The following is an 18,090-nucleotide window of genomic DNA, read 5'->3' as shown; positions in this document are numbered from 1 at the left end:
CTACTGATTACCAACAATTACAATTTCTTCCTCCATTTCAGAGAACACGTAGGATGGAGAATAACTAATATTTACGATATAAAATTAGAATAAATAGTACAATGTGGAAATCGGTGGGAGAAATGATAGAAGTTTTCTTCATATGCCATACTCGGGACTACAAGAACCCTGATCCCCGATCTGATTTTACAAATCACAATATGTATAAATATTCATTTACTTCAGAAAGAAATGAGAACACTTTCCAGGCAGTAACTCAAACTGATTGGTCAAGCAAAAATAAATGATGACTCATTGGTAAAATTCGAATCCACAACTACATCAGATTGTGATCACCAAAGTAATTAATTTTGACTCGAGACAGGACGCCAAACAATGCATCTTAGTTACACTTGGAATCACAAATTTTGCATCTTGTTTAGAACTTCATTTTGGGAGCTTTGTATTCTTAGATAATTACAGAGTTTTGCATCAACATGAGTGTGCTCGGTGGAGGGGTAGTGACATTACCTCCAGTGCAGCCGATAACCTTTCCTCATTCGCACCACCAAGCAATTGTCTCGCATGACCCCGCGCGAGATAAGAGAACTTATCGAAGAAGAGTGATGTACTCTTCAACTCGCAATTCCTTTTGTTTTGGAAAACAAAGACCAATGTAACTGGATTTCTCACAGAAGTGGGACACTTCGTAACGAAGTTACTGTTGTGAAATTCGTCTGTCAAGGACGTAGATGTTCGTAAATTCTCTCACAGGATTATCCATCAGATTACCTTGTTTCAGGGAACAGCGTTATTGACATGAGGAAATGAAGGGGTGGGTATGTAGTAGATATCGCCCAATGCAAAAAATGTTTTCAGCGCACTCATAAGGTGTTCCTTGCCTACCTACCCCGAGTGGGACAAAACATGTCAACGATTCAGTACCAACGAACGTTGAGCTTAGAAAAAAATTCCATTGGCAGGAGGGGATAACTTTCTTAGGATAACCACTCATTTTGCCAAATTCCTTGACTTTTCCACACCATCTTTACATGATATACTTATTTATTCAAAACATATGTTTTGAGTGGATATTTATCTGCGCCATAAAAAGTTATATTCCCATGAAAGCAGCATATATGTTGTGAACACAACATTTTTAGGTATTCCTACGGACTTGTGAATACATGGATTAGGGGTTCAAATATGAAGACGAAAAAAAACGTGTTCACTGCAAGTACAAGCACCAGATTAAATATTCACGGATTTTTAAAGGCTCTTGAAAACTTTTATCAATTTCTTCGACTTTTTAGCCATAGGTCGATCGATTTCCCAGACTTTTCTAGTCCGCGGAAACCCTTAGCACTGTCGCAAATTAGTATCGGGAAGAAAAAATAATGAAACTGATTTCACACTGTTCGCTTTTAGATTGTGTAGATGCCCTGAGATCATTGACAACATGTATGCATCAACCAATTAGAGAAGTGGATCTTCAAAGGTTTCTTCTGTAATTTCATTGGCAGAATATCTCACATTAAAGATATTTACGATTTTCACTTACTAAAAGCACAACAAAAAATTATGGATAAATATTTACACATGGGTGCAATACACGCAAGATATTGATGTGTGATAACAATGACACAGAGGTAACCATTTCCAGAATAAAATGTAAACTTCAAGATCAACTATCAAGAAAAAAAATCAAAATGCTCACATTTCTTAAAGAATTTCCCATTTGCTGGATTATATTATAGGCAACGTTTGAAGATAGACTTCGATCTTTATTCAGTCTGGCGACCAAGGCTTATTATTTAGGAACCAAAGCTCACTTAGTCACTAAATGCGATTCAATGACAAACTGTCAATATGCCAACGCTAGTGTATGAGACTACCTACATTCCTGCTCTTTTTACAACCTTATAACGAAAAAATTAAATTCCTATGTTTTAGTCAACTCTTTGGAAACCTGTCGATGTCATACCTGCCTGTAAGGAATGCAAACTGCGACGATAGAAGTATTGTAATCGAATAGAAGCCATTTTCTTGTTGATTTACTCAGGAATTTAATTTAATCAAGTATTCATTTACACTCGCAGGTTGCTGTAATTTCGAAAACACTGGTTACATGTTAAGCAGTATATAGCATGAAGACGGAAGTTGTGTGTGGATTTTTAGTGTAAAAAAACTCCCATGTATGCAAAAGTTATGACTAAAATTTATTTTCTGATGTATAAAGAATATCACGAACGTCACCTGACATGTGCTAGTCTCTCTCACCGCATTTATTCATGAGCACAACGGATCTACTAATATAAACTACGGACTACTAATATAAACTATCTCAGTTTTTGCCCTGGGATAAAAGGGAAATATCCTTATTTTAAGTAGTAGTAGAAGTACTGGAATGGTTGCTGGCGGGCCGTTTATGTATGCAATTCCTAATACTTTACAGTATTCATGACATAGAGGTGGTTAAAGTATGGAAATAGTTCGGATAATTGTCGAACACGCAGAAATACATATGTTCAGTACGTTTTGTGAGGCAGTGTGTGGCGTGTGCCGCCGCCCTCTCATAAAGCCGGTAACCAAGTATGTGCCTTATCCTGTTTTAATTTTTGTACCATTATATTTGGATGGGAGGTACACTGGGTACACCTGCTTTATTGTCACAATGTTGAACCATACAACCGGCTCCTAAAATAACTACAAGGCTCCCCATGACTTTCCTCTTCTAGAAGTGGTAACTCTGAAAGTGTATTTACTACGTGCACAAGCTACTTGAGGCAAGACCAAACTATCGAAGACCCAATAGAAAGTGTGTGTGTGTGAAAAATGTTAACTAATCGCTAGTTATTCACAGTTTATCCACGTGTCAAATTAAAGGTGGTGACGTAAAAACATTTTAATAAAGTATGGGGAAATAATAATATCTATGTAAACATAATCATCATATTCTTACCCTGCATTTTCTGTAACTGCTGTGGACATGTGGTAGACATCAAAACGGCAGGTGGGAATTCCCCGTAGGCACTTCGAAAAAAAGCACCAGGCACAAAAATTACTTTAGCTGCAACAGTCAGATCCACAAGTTTATTATTCCTTCCTGAACGCAAAAAGGTTCAATCGAGTCACGTCGTAAAATAAATTCACTAACTACGCAGGACTAAATATTTAACACTAGAATCAATCCACTGACGTCTCTGCAGTGCAGGCTGTAGTCCAGTTAAAGTGTTGGCTTGACCAGACCGGCGCGATACCCAACGCGCCACATCCGACCTAATTCGGAAGCACTGACCTCAATTGGGTTCCATGCAAAAATTTGCACCACCGAAATTTCCCAGCACCTCGGTGACACACGCACTCCCGGGTATGGATTTTTCACTAGCGGCACAGTGAGTCACTCTGACGGATATTTTATCGAGAAATGATTTGCGTCGGTCAAACTAAATCCACGGAGCGAGCAAGCAGTCCCCCAACCAGTGCGGGTAAACGTACTCCGGCAAGGGCATCACCCCGTAACCTTGCGAGACCATCTTGATGCTGCATTATTGCACGACGATGCCTGGTAGCCAGGTACACGGGGGGGGGGGTTACAAACATTACAAGCAAGACTTTATTCCCACCTGGCAAACGAGAATGAACAAAACGCCCGAAGATGTGGGTATGTTACCTCAAAATGGCTGCCTAGAAAAATGGCCTCGAGGCCGTTGGCTTTGTTTCGTCACAGTTACCTCGGCAACACCTCGACAGTCCTTAACATCGCACGTTTCACCCCTGATAGAGCTTTATGTGGTGGAATACAGTCAACTGCTCGATCGTTACGTAACCTAACACTTCTACTTTGTGCCGTTTGGTTGAATACGTAAGAGCGACCCGGCCTTCTGACTATGACCTATTTCTCTTCGTTCCACTTCGGACTTAAGGACAGACGGTTCAATATGGCGGACAACTTGATCTTGAAATCCTTTCCATGCACTGTCTCGCGGCATAAAGTACGCAACTGCAATGCCTCTAAGAACACTGGACAGGCAGCACTGTACACAAGACTATTCACATACGAGTATCGAACATGTTCCTCAGTATCAGCAGTTTAAAACACCGAAAACTTGCAACACGCGAGAAACAAATATTTTCCATGCACGGAAAAACGAGCGTACCAGTCAATTCAAGAAATGTCTTTGTTGCACAGATGTCTATTGGCGCACCATAATGTCGCCGTGAAGTTACGACACACCACAGAACTCGAACAGAAGTAAAGATGAACGAAGATCAAACATAGCAACACGACGACACGAACACGGCCACCATTTTTACCTGAACTGAGCAGTGCCTCGCTGCTATCCGTAGACAGCACTGTTTATCTCCCGGGGATCGGGAAAATCCACACGGCGCCCAAGTGCGAGCTAGCAAAGCAGCAGCATGCGCAATCTCCCGTGATTCCGTAAGCATGACGACTATAGTCTCAGCACGTTTTACATACCAGGCAAAGCATACCTGGTAAGCAAATCATTATTATATAGCATTGAGGATTGAACTAAATAAACTTTAAAGGTTCTACCTTTTTCACCAACAGTTTGTTCTACCCCTCAGTTGCAAGAAAGGACTGTTCCACAGTCTGACGTATTTTATTTATTTACCACGTCTTATTAAATCCATAGCCACCAGCACTAGACAGGAACATTTCAACAAAAAATAATTTCTTGCAATAAAGTTTCGTTCCCCATTAATTTTGTCTATAATTATCCGACTTCTTTAAGTTTCTCAAATTTTCAAATACATTTGCAAACAATATTAATGTAGTGCATTGAAATGCTGCACTTGCTATGCAATAGATTAAAGTATATTATTTTTAAAACAAAAAATAGAGCTACGAAATACCTCAAATCAAGAAACGGTCGAAGAATAGTTTTCTTATATATCATAGTTCTTCCACCTTATACACATGTAGGCAGGCTAATAGGGACCGGACCTAAAGTTTAAGTGGAATGCGATTATGCGAACCACTACATGTCTTCACCTAGTAACGAACCCAGGACCCCTTCCTTCATTACAACGCGATGACGTTACCGATAAACCATCGGGGAGACAACATACAAAAGAGTAGAATTTCATTCCTAAATCCTGGAAAGCGCAAAACACACTAGATGTTCCCGACCTTTTTTAGGCTTATGGACCTTATTTTCAATTTCCTGACTCATCCACTAATATGTTGATTTTCACGACATTTCCAGGGTACCGAAAGCCTAGCGGTATTGGATTCGAGCACCGGGTTGTCAGAAATAGTTACTACTACTACTCATTACTTCGTTCATTATGGGTACACCAGCTCTTAGGCTATCAGAATTGGTCGTTTAATTCAGGAATAAGCCTCTCTTGTTTAAGAATTAAAAATAAATTGTCGAACTATTTCAGCAAGAAAATACTTGCAATAAAAACGCACCTTATTTCTTCGTGACAGTTTAGATGACATTATTCCGGTGTTCAAAACCATATTAGTTGTTATTGATTTCTGCATTAAAGTCGAAATATTCCACTTTAGAAAATTTATTAGTGTTACTTACAAAATTTAATCTTCTGTGCCCGAAGATACTACGCCGCTACCATTAGTTTCTTTATCTGACGTGCCGATGCGACGATTACGCGATGGAGGTTATAAACTATTTTTTTGAAATGAAAAAAAAAAGTGCGACGATTATGCAGTGAAATACGGTACTTTATTGGTATTTGCATTGTTATTACGTGATCCAAACAAGGATTTATCACCAAATAATAGTTAGTTTAAGCACTGGAGTAAAAATAAATTAAATGTTAATGCTGGATTGAAATTGTTAATTTTAGATACAGGCCTCCATTATCAAGGGGTTAGTCGACTGTGTTCTGAAACCAGAGATCATGGGTTCGAATCTTCTAAGGTTTCCCACAACATTCTTCATTATCCATACTCGTTCATTTTATTTAATCACGAAATTAATTTGGGTGGCCATGGCCTATTCTTTGGGCCAGCATTGAATGCAAGCTACTAATGAATCATTGTCAGCAATATTCAGATAAGTGTTACGGTAGTCTTATTTTATTTGCATATACAGGGTGTCTCAAAAGAAATATCGCAAACTTACACAGGTGAAAGTACACGATAATAGAAGCATAAAAGTCTCAGTAAACTTGGGTCTGCAAACGAGCCGTTTTCGAGATAATCGCTTATTGTTTGTAAACGTCGTCCTAGTGGTAAAATGCTAATAATGTGTGCGAATGTGTGGGCACAAGCCGTCACTGACTTCAGTGTTTGTAGACGTCGTCCTAGTTGGTAAAATACCAATAACACATTATGAAAAATCAGATCTCATTGATTTTATTAAACATTCTACTTACTTTAACAAGGAATACAGCACTACTTTAGTATGTTCTACGTTACAATTACTGTTAAAGGTGGTATTCAAAGTTTCGTCCTTCCATCTGGATGCAATACTGTACGCGATTTCGCATTGAGTTTCGAATTCTTTCGAACACTCCCGGATCATATCGGAATTGGTCACAAGCATGTACAATTCTCTGTTCCAGTTCTTCAACCGTGTCACCGGGAATGTTGTACACTAGGGTAGATTGAGGCGAATAGGACCTGAATAGGACCATCAGATGAATAGGGCCACTCACAACAAAATCAATCTAACATTTTATAGAAGTGAGGAGGCGAAGCCGGCGCCACACCGTGTGTCGACTGTGCAAGTTTATTGTGCAGTTGGATTTCGTAAACGTTGGATGCTGATTGTGTTGGTCAGCAATTTTCATAAACAATCGAAGGTAAGTGTTATGAAATATGGCCTATTAATATTTCTGTCACGTATTCATTCTTGTTAGGCTTTGTTGTTTTGTTGAAAGTTTAGAACTTTAATATTCTAAGCTTCAACAAAGACCGCGACAACTTGTCATGAATTTCATCTATATCGGAAATGAACCAAAGCAGGGTTGCCAACTCATTTTTATATATATATTACCAATCAGGGTGAATAGGGCCACTTTTCTGATTAAAATGTGAAATGTATGTAATTGGCCTGACGTTGATAAATAAAAGTAATGTTATTTTTCCTCGTTCTATTTTATTTCAGATGGGGAAATATAATCGTAAAACACGGCAGAAATGCAGTGAATATGAGGTAAGGAAAGCAGAACAAGCAGCGAGAGCAGGAATGTTTACTTGCGGACGTTGTCTCAACAATCCAGAAACATAAGAGAAGGAATGTTCCAAAAATTAGCACTTATGAGCATGCAAATCTTGCCATTTTATAATTTTCTTTTCTGAAATATTGTACTTTGTGTGATTTTCCAAATTATGTATGATTTTGTATGGTTGGTGCAGTTTATATGCATAAAATATATGTGGCCCTATTCACCTTACAAGTGACCCTATTCAGCCGTACATGTTAGGGTGAATAGGGCCAATGCATGTATTTCTTTTATATATAATATATTGTAACATTATAACATTTTTGAAATGCAAAATTTGATGTGGAGTCTAGTAGACATATGGTTCATTATATTTCTGTAAAAAAAAACCTACATTAAAACATTCAATACAGTAGTTCTAGGTGATTTTCTTGAAATTGGCCCTATTCGCCCCAATCTACCCTACGCTTTTGAGGCGACCCCAGACAAAAATCCAAAGGATTTAGATCCGGTGACCTTGGAGGCCACGGTACAGGCCCACCTCGACCTATCCATCTTTGATGATATCTGCGTGTTAGATGACGTCTCACAACAGTAGCAAAATGTGCCGGTGCTTCATCATGCATGTACCACATACTCTGACGTGGATCAAGGGGAACATCCTCAAGCAATCCTGGAAGATCATGCCGCAAAAACCGAAGGCACCTCGGTCCATTGAGTCTTCTTGGAACACACATTCAATTAGAAACGTTGGTGATGTGGTGCCTCACGAACAGCATATGGGTTTAGTACACTCCAAACATGAGAATTATGAAAATTAAAAATACCATCGCGTGTGAACCCGGCTTCGTCTGTAAATAACATGTTACATGAAAAACGAGGGTTGAGTACAATCTGTTGTTGCATCCACTGACAAACCGTCTCTAGGAACACACTGAGACACTGAACTCGTTGGAGGTGGTAAGGGTAGAGTGAATTGCGATATAAAATTCTGCATACACGACTGCGGCTTACTGGCACTTGAGTGGTAATTCTCCTCGTCGGGGTTCCTGGAGAGTGTTCTACTGCTTCCAACACCATGTCCTCAACTTCAAGCGTAATGCGTGCAGGTAGGTCTACCTGCTCTCTTACCATGTTCGAAGCTCCCATGTTCTTTGAGGCGCTGATGTACCCTAGAAAATGTGCCTCTCGGGGTGCCTTCGAGCAGGGTATTTTTCTTGGTACAAGCGTGCACCCCCCGTGCATTGCCGTTAGCCAAACCATACACAAAATGCATATCCGCATACTCTTCGTTGCTGTAAGGTTCCATTTTCACTACGCAGTCCGGCACAACTGACGTGACTCCCACAGTACGATTAGACTGTGTACTGATTGTATCCATACAACGTAACCTCTCGGAAAAGTTCTGTTTGATTGCAACGCCACCTCTCGGAAATGTTCTGTATGATTGCAACGGCACCTCTCGGAAATGTTCTGTATGACTACAACGCCACCTCTCGGAAATGTTTTGTAAACAAAGAGAAAACCTCGGACAGCACAAGGAGTATAGCACTCGGTGTTTACAAAATGCAATCAATGACAGCTTGTAACCACACATTCGAGCACATTATTAGCATTTTACCAACTAGGACGACGTTTACAAACAATGAAGTCAGTGGCGGCTTGTAATTACACATTCGCGATTAACTCAAAAACGGCTCGTTTGCAGACCCATGTTTACTGATGTTTTTTCTTCTATTATCGTGTATTATACACACTTAAAATACATTACATCAAAATAATGGTTGCTTATTGACTGTTCCCAAAACCACATTGCTTATGTACATGTTTATTATGTATGAGATTGGTTCACGAAATATTGAAAACTTTCGAAAATTGATCAAGTTTAATAAGATTTTAATTTTATTACAGAGTTCAGCCTGTGTTAACAATTCCTGAAAATGGATACTCCGATAGAATTTACGATACTGGAGCTCCATTTACATCGCGCTGGTGTGCACTGGAATCAGTCCCAGGATTCATAGATTACACGGCGACTGGGATAGCCATTCCGCGTAGAGAAAACCCTTAACGAAGTAAAAGTAAAAATCCACAACATTACTAAATCGGATATTTAAAAATTTTAGCGTGGTGTTGAAGAATGGGGGAACAAGGGGGTGTGCCCTCCCCGTCCTGGAAAATGAAAGTTAACCAAAAATCACACACATATAACCTAATTTCATTTGTCACAGTAGATAACTTCATACTCAAGATTTTTTTTTGGGGGGGGGGGTCATTATGAAGAAAAATGTGCCTTGTTTGCCCCCCGGAAAAAAAACCTGCATGCTGCTCCTTCGAAGAAAGCCTACGGACGTCCATTCTGCTGTGGCAGTTTTGCGCGATAATCTGTACACATAAGAATGGGGCGTGTGTCACACACAAGGGTATTTATCGTTCAACAATGAATCGAGAATTTCAACTAAAACTCGTGTGCGTGCATGTATGTCTTCATGAATATGATGAAGAACCTGTTAATTGTGAGGATAGGTCAGCAGTAGGGTACAATCTTCATGTTACGAGACCCCGGATTTCTATGTAATATCAAAATGCAAAATATGTACATAAATATGTAACAATAATTGATAAAATCGGTACCTAAATATGTGTTATCAAAAGGATATGTAGCTAAATATGTTGTATCAAAGAAAATATAATATTAATAGTAATCGAGTATTCAAGCAATTTCAAGAATTCTGCTAGACAATAATTTTATTTGAACATATTCAATATAATTTTAAGGACCTAAGTTATTCAATTAAAATTTGTGTCAAATTTATAAACTCAAAAAAAGCACAGCAACGTGCAGATATTTAAGAAATCAATTTTGTCAACTATTAATTGATTTTTAAATATACATATAATGTAAGACAGCTATTTGCAACTTTCGAAACAAATTGTAAAAAAAAGCGTCTACAGAAAGAACAATCAAATGAAAATATATAGCTACTTTTGCACATTTTGTACAAGGGAACATGTGTAACTCGCTACGTACAGGAAAGCAGCTTTCTTGTCCACCGATGCCAAGCTTCTGGGTGCATTGCCTAAACCTAAAAGCAAAACCAAAATATGTAACCAGAAAAAGGGGGGGGGGGAACTCCAGCATCTTTCGATAAATGACAGTTCCCATTTTTTAACCTGTCTTTCGACTTGGCAGTCAATTTTAGGCGGCCGTAAGCATTATGTATCTCATTGATTAGAAAATATGACCACATAAGCTACAAATTTTCATCATCATATTTCAGAGATCAAAAATATAGGAAAAAGGATCAAGATGGTCAAAAATTACCGAAATATGTTGTTTTATGTAAAGTAAATTAGCAAATATGTAACATGACAAAATCATGTCAGTTATATAATTCGTTTACATTTTTCTGTTCAATGTTATTTAGAAAGGAATAGAATATGTAATTACATACAAATGCGGGCTCTACTTATTGCTATTAATTTACTTTTTACTTGGTATGGTACAGAGACGACGTGTATCCCGGTCGGCTCTTGAATAATCGAGAATTGATCGACTGAGTTGGTGTTGTGTTTTAAGACCACTTTATGCACAGGAAGGCTAATCGGGACTGGACCTAAAGTTTAAAGTGGGATCCGAATCATCGTGTGCCTCCACCGGGTATCGAACTCGCGACCACTTGATTACAAGGCGGCGACTCGAGGCGAGAATGAGTTTGGTTATGTCTTGTCGAGATTAGATCGCGACCCCTGTAGAATCGAGACCAGAATTAGTGTCAGAGTTTATCAGTATCGTGTTCCATGTAATTAATGACATTTTACAACCAAAATTACTTTGCTGTGTTGAGTAATTTTGGTTCACGCATAACCAAACTGATATCTACGTAATTATGTTTAGATAAATCTGTATATGTACGTATGTGTGTATATATTTACAGGGAGGATATTTCAGTCGTTTACCGCCAGAGTGTCGGCCGCTCGGCGGCCTCTTCATGGAACAGGTCCCGGCAAATTGTGTTACAGGAAGTCCGTAAATAGTGTTGCCCACGAGAAGAGACTTTGGTCTGTCTCGTCTCGTGGAAATGCTGTCTCGTCTCGAAAATATTCGTTTGTCTCATGACACATGGTCAATCTCGTCTCGTCTAGAATTTTTAAAAGGCTGTCCCGTCTCGTCCCGTGGACAACACTATCCGTAACAGAAACAGCTTGTTTTGTAATATTTCCACTTTTCACAATTACGGTTACAATTACCATTGAAATAAGCACGTACCTTGTCGCAAAGATGCAGGAAAAGGTGTCCTCCAAAATACAAATATTTCTAGCACCTTATTTCTGACACCTAATCTTATATTAGACATAGCTACTTTATCCTCAGTTGTCGCTAGAGCGCCGGCAGCTTATCGGGGAGTTGTCACCTGCGAGAGGACGCTTCATACTGCACGAATGCGACACCTGTCGGCAGTTATGCCAACCGTAGGGACATGTCCCTACGCATAAGGACTTTTCACTATATTTCGGCCGCCTAGGGACAGATTTTGAAAAATGAGAGAAAACGTAGGAACTTTTTTCAATCTTTGAAAATAACATTCTATTGTGCAAAGGTGCAAAGCTTACTCGCCAGTCAGTTGCACTTTCTTCGTGCTTGGTTTGGAATGAATGGATTAGTTTATCTGGATACTTTAGCGAGGAGGAGAAAAAAAGAGCTAACTAACAAATCTCCATCAGAATTTTGGAACATGTTATCGGTTACCAACAACTTTCAAGGTAAGTTCTTTTTTTAAAACATTTCCACTCTCGCGAAAATAGTGCTAACATTGCCACATTCTAACGCGGAAACGGAAAGAACATTTTCAATGTTAAGTGATACAAAAACAAAAAAGAGAAATAAAATGGGACCAGAATTGTTCAAGACTGCAGGAAATACAGCATCACCAACCAACATCTATATCTTCACAGCAGCAGCATGTATGACTTGAAATAACAATCAACAGTAAACGACTCAACGTTATTCATTAGGGGTGTGCGGGATCCCGAAAAGTCAGGATCGGGATCGGAAAAAAAATTGCCGTCCCGATCCCGACTTCGGGAAATGACTTCCCGACTTTTCGGGATCCCAAGCAGTCGGGAAATACCGAATGGTCACTTTAAAAAGTCGTTAATTCTCGACGTTTCCTGCATTGTAAGTTTCTGGAACTTATCGGAAATTGTAAGTTTTTATTCTAGAAATGCAAAAACAAACACTTAAAGTGAAAATGACGTGTAGCATTCGAGATTTTCAGAGCTTCGGGAAATTTCGAACGTTTTCCGTCCCGAAAATTTTCCGACTTGGTCGGGAAATTGCAAATTTTTCCGTCCCGAATGTCGGGATTTAAAAAAATTCCCGTCTCGACCCAAAAAATTCTGTCCCGCACATCCCTATTATTCATTAAGGCAAGAATTTACAATATCGGACCTTTCTGTAATTTCTATGAAACGTCTTATACTCACGAAATAATTAGTCGTGATGATGATTTATCTCAAGTTAACATGTTGGGGTGAGGTGAAAAAAATGTTCATTATTCGTGTAGAAGTTGTAAAATAAGCTTTTCAATTCTCGCAATGATTCTCCGTATACAAGTATGATAGTCATATTTGTTGATGTGAACAATTGACGTTCGCAATTAGTTACGCTGTCTACAGCGTTGCCACACTGTTGATTTCATACTTGGGGAGCATGGATCGTGTAAGAATGGCGGAAGAGAACAGTAAAAAAGTTGTTAATGTTGTACAGATTGTTAGGTGGAGTATGCAGGAGGATGGCCGTGGGCTAATTAATAAAACTTATGGATTTCGGTATATTGCCCAAAGAAGGTGCTTACATGTGACAGCGACAATCACGATGTAGAACAACATGTGGAGTGTGGACTCATTTGATTACAGGTAAGTTTGGCAACAGTGCATCGATCGTAAAATTGCAGGATACGAAAATGGCGTCTTCGATGATGAACGTTTACCGTTAAAGTGCTACGAAAATAAGATTTTTTTATCGGTTCGTAATCACAATTAGCGCAAAATCATTCACGGATAGCCCCACTGACCATTCTCGGTAAGGTTAGGTTAAGTTAAGTTAGGTTAGGCAAGGCAAACATAGTTAAAATTTGGGCTCGAAAAAAACATGCACGGGTAGCCCCACAAACCATTCAGATAAGGTTAGGTTAGGTTAGGATAGGCAAGCATAGTTAAAATTTGGGGTCGTAGTAATATCAGGAATGTATATTTCGTTTTTTAAGTATTGGAAACACAAAATCGTCCGGGAAATAATGAGCAATCGTGCCGATCGCGGACCACTCAATTTCACTTATTTTGCAATTTCTACACGTGACCCCCAAATTTTAACTTCAAATTCGTGATTAGGAGGCCTCAATTAGTGAGTATGCGAAATATTACAAAAATCGGGGAGGGGTCCTGTATTGTAAATTCGCTCCTTCATTAATTCTGGAAGCACCGAGCAGAAAGATTTGGTAAGTAAATGTGTATATTTTATCTTCTGTTTTGCATGCTTATGAGGTGTTGTTTTCTTTAGTGGCTTTACTTGGCGTAGGGACATTTGGTCAGTTGTAGGGACATTGCAGGAAAATGGTTAGCAACACTGTCGGCTATCAGACGTAGTCAGTGTACGCTCATGTTCACTTCTGTTTGTGTTTATCAGTACGTGTGATGTTTATACTGTGTTATTGAGTTGGTGTGCTATTCAGTGCGTTATTGTGTGTTAATTGATATTCATTCATTAATTATGCCGCTAAACAAATATTGTCTTGAACAAAGAGTTTTTATGTACGATAATTACGTGGAAACGTATTATTGCAGAAAAGTGGTCAGGCAATTACGAGAGACAGGATCTCTTAAACCTAAGAAACGTGTTGTATTGCTGTTGAAGGAGGTCATTTTCAACATCTCTTATAGCACAGGAGGTTAGTGATCATCATTATTATTACTTTTAAATATCATTTTACGCTTTCGGTTTGCTTTATGCGCCGGGATGCTGTCTTCCCTTTCTGTCAACTGAGGATAAAGTAGCGATGTCAAATCTAAGATTAGATGTCAGAAATAAGGTGCCAGAATTATTTGTATTTGGGGGGACACCTTTTCCAGCATCCTTGCGACAAGGTACGTGCTTGTTTCAATTGTAATTGTAACTGTAATTGTGAAAAGTGGAAACATTACAAAACAAACACCTGAAATAACCTCCCTGTTATATATATAAAATAACCGAAATAGAAAGAAAAGGCACGAAGGAAGGAAATAAAGCTGCGGGTAAAACAATGATGTTTCTAACTCACACCTTTATACCCCAAGGTACGTGCATTTAGCACAGAAATTGAAATCGTTGCCTTTCCACCATGTCTGTCGGTACTGTCTATTTCGGAGACTCTCTCGTGCCATAAAACCATACAAGTGCTCGCGTTTTTAGCAAGAAGACTCGGGAGAAATTCAAGACCTCGTCTCGACGTGTAAACTGAAGATTCAACCAAGCATGGTATATGAAGCTCCCTTCCTGCAAGGTCACATTTGTGGGAATTAGAACAGCGCAATAAAGATAGGAAAAACCTTCATACATGTCCTTACAGAGTGAACTTCGTATGCCAATTGATTCACACTTACTCCGTCTGGAGAATACCACTCGAACCACTTGAATCGAGTAGGACCAGGGATCGAAAATATTCTCGGAGCGACGAGAGTTTAGAGCAGTCAAATTTGTTACTTTTGTAGGCGGATGGATATTGAAATTGGCTCCCGAACCAATTAAAGTATGTGCGTTGCCATGGTGATGAGAAAGTTTTGTTTGGTTGATTGAGTTGGTGTTTTAAAGTCCATTTTATGCACAGTAAGGCTAATCGGGGCTGGACCTACAGTGCCTCCACCGCGTATCGAACCCGGGACCCTTTGATTACAAGGCGACGACCCTACCACTGCGCCATCTGGAAGGCTAGTTTTGTTTGGCATCGCATTGCCAAACCTAACAGCCGCGACAGCTTAGGAGAGGGTGAGGGGTAAGTTTCTGAATGTCTCTTCTCACTCCGACCTTCTTGGTTCGACTGCGAAGTGTGTACTGGTAGGTAGAAGGGTAGTGTACGAATGAGGGAGAGCAACGAAGTGACAACAAATTCCCTTCCTTGGACCCATTGCTCATTTACCTGCCCGCATTGATTATACAGGATGTCAACAATTTCATAAAACCAAAATTCCCTGACTTTTGCAGGTTTTCCACACCAACAAAAAATTTCCAGACTAAAGCCTTTAGAGCAATTCATGTATTTAAACATAATGCATAAGAAGGTCACTATATTTTACCTAACACTGCACTTTGAATCCCACTTAACCAAGTTTTTAGAATATTCACTTGTTGACTTATTGTTAACAAAAGTTCTTTAAAACATCATGACAATTACACCATAAATAATACACAATTATACTAAAATTTAGTAATAAAATCTGTATTAATTCTAATATTTACCAAACACAATCCTAAAATTGCAACAAGAAAGTGCAGAATTCAAATATCCACTTACTGTAGTAGACTTCTAGTACATGAAAATAGTTCAAAACATGACCTTTCCTGTAACTACAAATTTACAATTTCTTGCTTGCTCTTTTTCCTTTGTTTGGTCAAACACCTATTCTTGGTACACTACTACAAAAATGTTGAATTTTCCAGCAACATAGTAAATTTCCGACATTTCCACGGCTTTCCCAGATTGGTAGACAACCTCTACACTTCCACCCGTGTGATCAGACGCCCTACCGACTAGACCACCGTAGCTTCAACACTCAACAAAAAAAGGACTTACATTTTTTTAAAAAAATACATAGGAGTACAGGTTGGTTCATAATTGATTAATGTAGGCTATTAACTTGGTCCATATCAAACGGAACGTCAAGTTTCTCTACACTTTAAAATCCAATGTTTATTAAAGACAGTAATTAATAAAGGTTAACGACATTCCACAGAGGCTAATCGGGACTGGATTGTGCCGTGGATATGTCTATCGACGCTAGGAGGAGAATATTATTTTATTTGCACTATGCACTATAATAAACTTGCTTTCATACATGTATTGATATGTCATTTAAGAGATGAGAATTGGGGATGCTGCACCCTCTAGCATCCCCCATGTGTTCTAATTTTCGACAAACATAAGCTACTTGCCTAATCCCGAACCACTGTCTCTGCTTTTCCTAAAAATGGTAACCACTCTTCCTTCTCTCCATATTGCAAATACTGTCATCTGGGGGTCAATTGAGAAATCAGTTGATTTTTCTACCAACCAGCGTGGCGACTTTCCCACTTCACTGCTCAAATATAATTGATGACACCCGGATATTTTTATAAATAAAAAAGCGTGTATTTCATTCCATGGGACAACCAACCAATTACGTATATGTAATGATTGATTGATTGATTTAGTTTACTTTACTTCGCGTTTTGTGCCTCTTGGCTAATTTGCGAAGATGGGGATGAGTGATGAAATTGATGAATGGGCATTCACAAACAACCAAGCCCGAGCGGGATTCGAACCCGGGACCCTTGGCGTCGCAGGGCGATGTGCTAACCACTCGGCCACAGAGTCTGGATGTAACAAGCGACTCGTTCCATCTTTCACAAACGTCTACAATGTTAACGTACTCATCACGTGCCTCTTAACACAGTGTCCCTGAGGAACTTGCGTTCATCCGGCCTAGATACCACTGACCTTGGGACCATCATTCTTGGGAATTTAGCGATGATTCCCATGTTGCCGTGCAGCTTAACAATGGTGTACAACAGTCCTGGCAGCCATGATGTGACCGACGTGACGTTCATTGATATTTTTCTTATTTCATTAAGTTCTTCCAACGCTTATCTGTTCTGCAGCGAAACATGAGCGGAAGGAACGATATGTGTCCGTTACGATGATTGTGCTGACACCGGTAAATTCGTTCCGAATGAATCAATGATGAATACGCATACAGAGTTCCCAGAGACTTTTCCAAAAACAAATTCACCGACTCTTCCAAGATTCCAAATTATGTTCAAATAAATTTACGGACTACTTAGGTGGACAGGCCATGTGGCACGATTGGGAGAGGGAAAAAAGAGTTTACAGGATTGTTGGGGAAATCTGATGATAAGAGACCTGAAGGAAGGCCAAAACGAAGATGGAGGGATAACGTTGAGATGAACCTAAAGGAAATCGGCAAGGCTGAAAAAGATTGGATTGATCTTGCCCAGGATAGGGACAGATGGAAGGCTTGTGTTGCTGCAGCCATAAACCTTCGGGTTTAAGAAGGCTAGAGAGTTAGTTACTTTGTAACTTTTTAACTTGTTATTGGCTTGCAACGTGGGCGTGACTATTCTCCATCCACTGCAAGAACTGAGTTAATGTAAACACAACCACGTGACGTCTGAGAAATACTTCCTTTCCTGTGTTAGTTCTGGTGTTATTTTGCCCATGAATGTATTGGTCGTAGCTATGCAGATTATAGTACAAGGTTCGACAATTTCTATGTATGGCTACATCAAATCCACTATATTCCTAGGCGCAAGATTCCTGGACAGATGTCATTCGAACAACCAATACGATTTTTCAGAAACCACGTGTATTTGCTTACATCGACTTTGTTCTTAGAGCGGGCAGAGAATTGGAGTTCGTTTCCGGGGGTCAGAATCAATTGATTCCTATGTGCAGTCATCGACAATAAAAACCGGACACCTGGATCCTGAAATACACACTTTACTAAAATGCGTTATGTGAGTTGCTTACCACTAAGGGGATTGGTGAACTTGCTATTAAAGTGCGGTCACCGCCGTAGAGTTAGACAACACACATAATGCATTGCAGTGAAGAGTGTATTCCAGGATCTGTGTGTCTCATCTTTACTGCCGGTACCTGTACAGGTTATTAGAGTACACAATAAACCATTTTTAAA

The 18,090-nt window shown here is 39.3% G+C and overlaps 1 protein-coding gene across 7 annotated transcripts in view; it reads right to left on the bottom strand.

The window, feature by feature from the left end:
• The window catches only part of tai (basic helix-loop-helix family member taiman), a 301,547-nt gene that overhangs the window by 143,746 nt on the left and 139,711 nt on the right, over positions 1 to 18,090 (bottom strand). For 4 of the 7 annotated variants that reach the window (XM_083122705.1, XM_083122710.1, XM_083122709.1 and 1 more), the window contains exon 1: positions 2,942 to 4,321. The exons of 1 other annotated variant lie outside the window; for it this stretch is intronic. In XM_083122705.1, coding sequence (XP_082978831.1) covers positions 2,942 to 2,970 — 29 coding nt within the window. In that variant the 5' untranslated portion in view covers positions 2,971 to 4,321. Of the gene's footprint in view, positions 1 to 2,941; positions 4,322 to 18,090 lie in introns of those variants that run through there. 2 more of the 7 variants (XM_083122711.1, XM_083122712.1) reach the window with 1 other exon arrangement.

Source organism: Lepisma saccharinum, chromosome 5 (genome assembly GCF_977018435.1).
Source record: "Lepisma saccharinum chromosome 5, izLepSacc3.1, whole genome shotgun sequence".
Lineage (NCBI taxonomy): Eukaryota > Metazoa > Arthropoda > Insecta > Zygentoma > Lepismatidae > Lepisma > Lepisma saccharinum.
The sequence above is the reverse complement of the archived record's forward strand: the minus strand, read 5'-3'. Positions and strand labels throughout refer to the sequence as shown.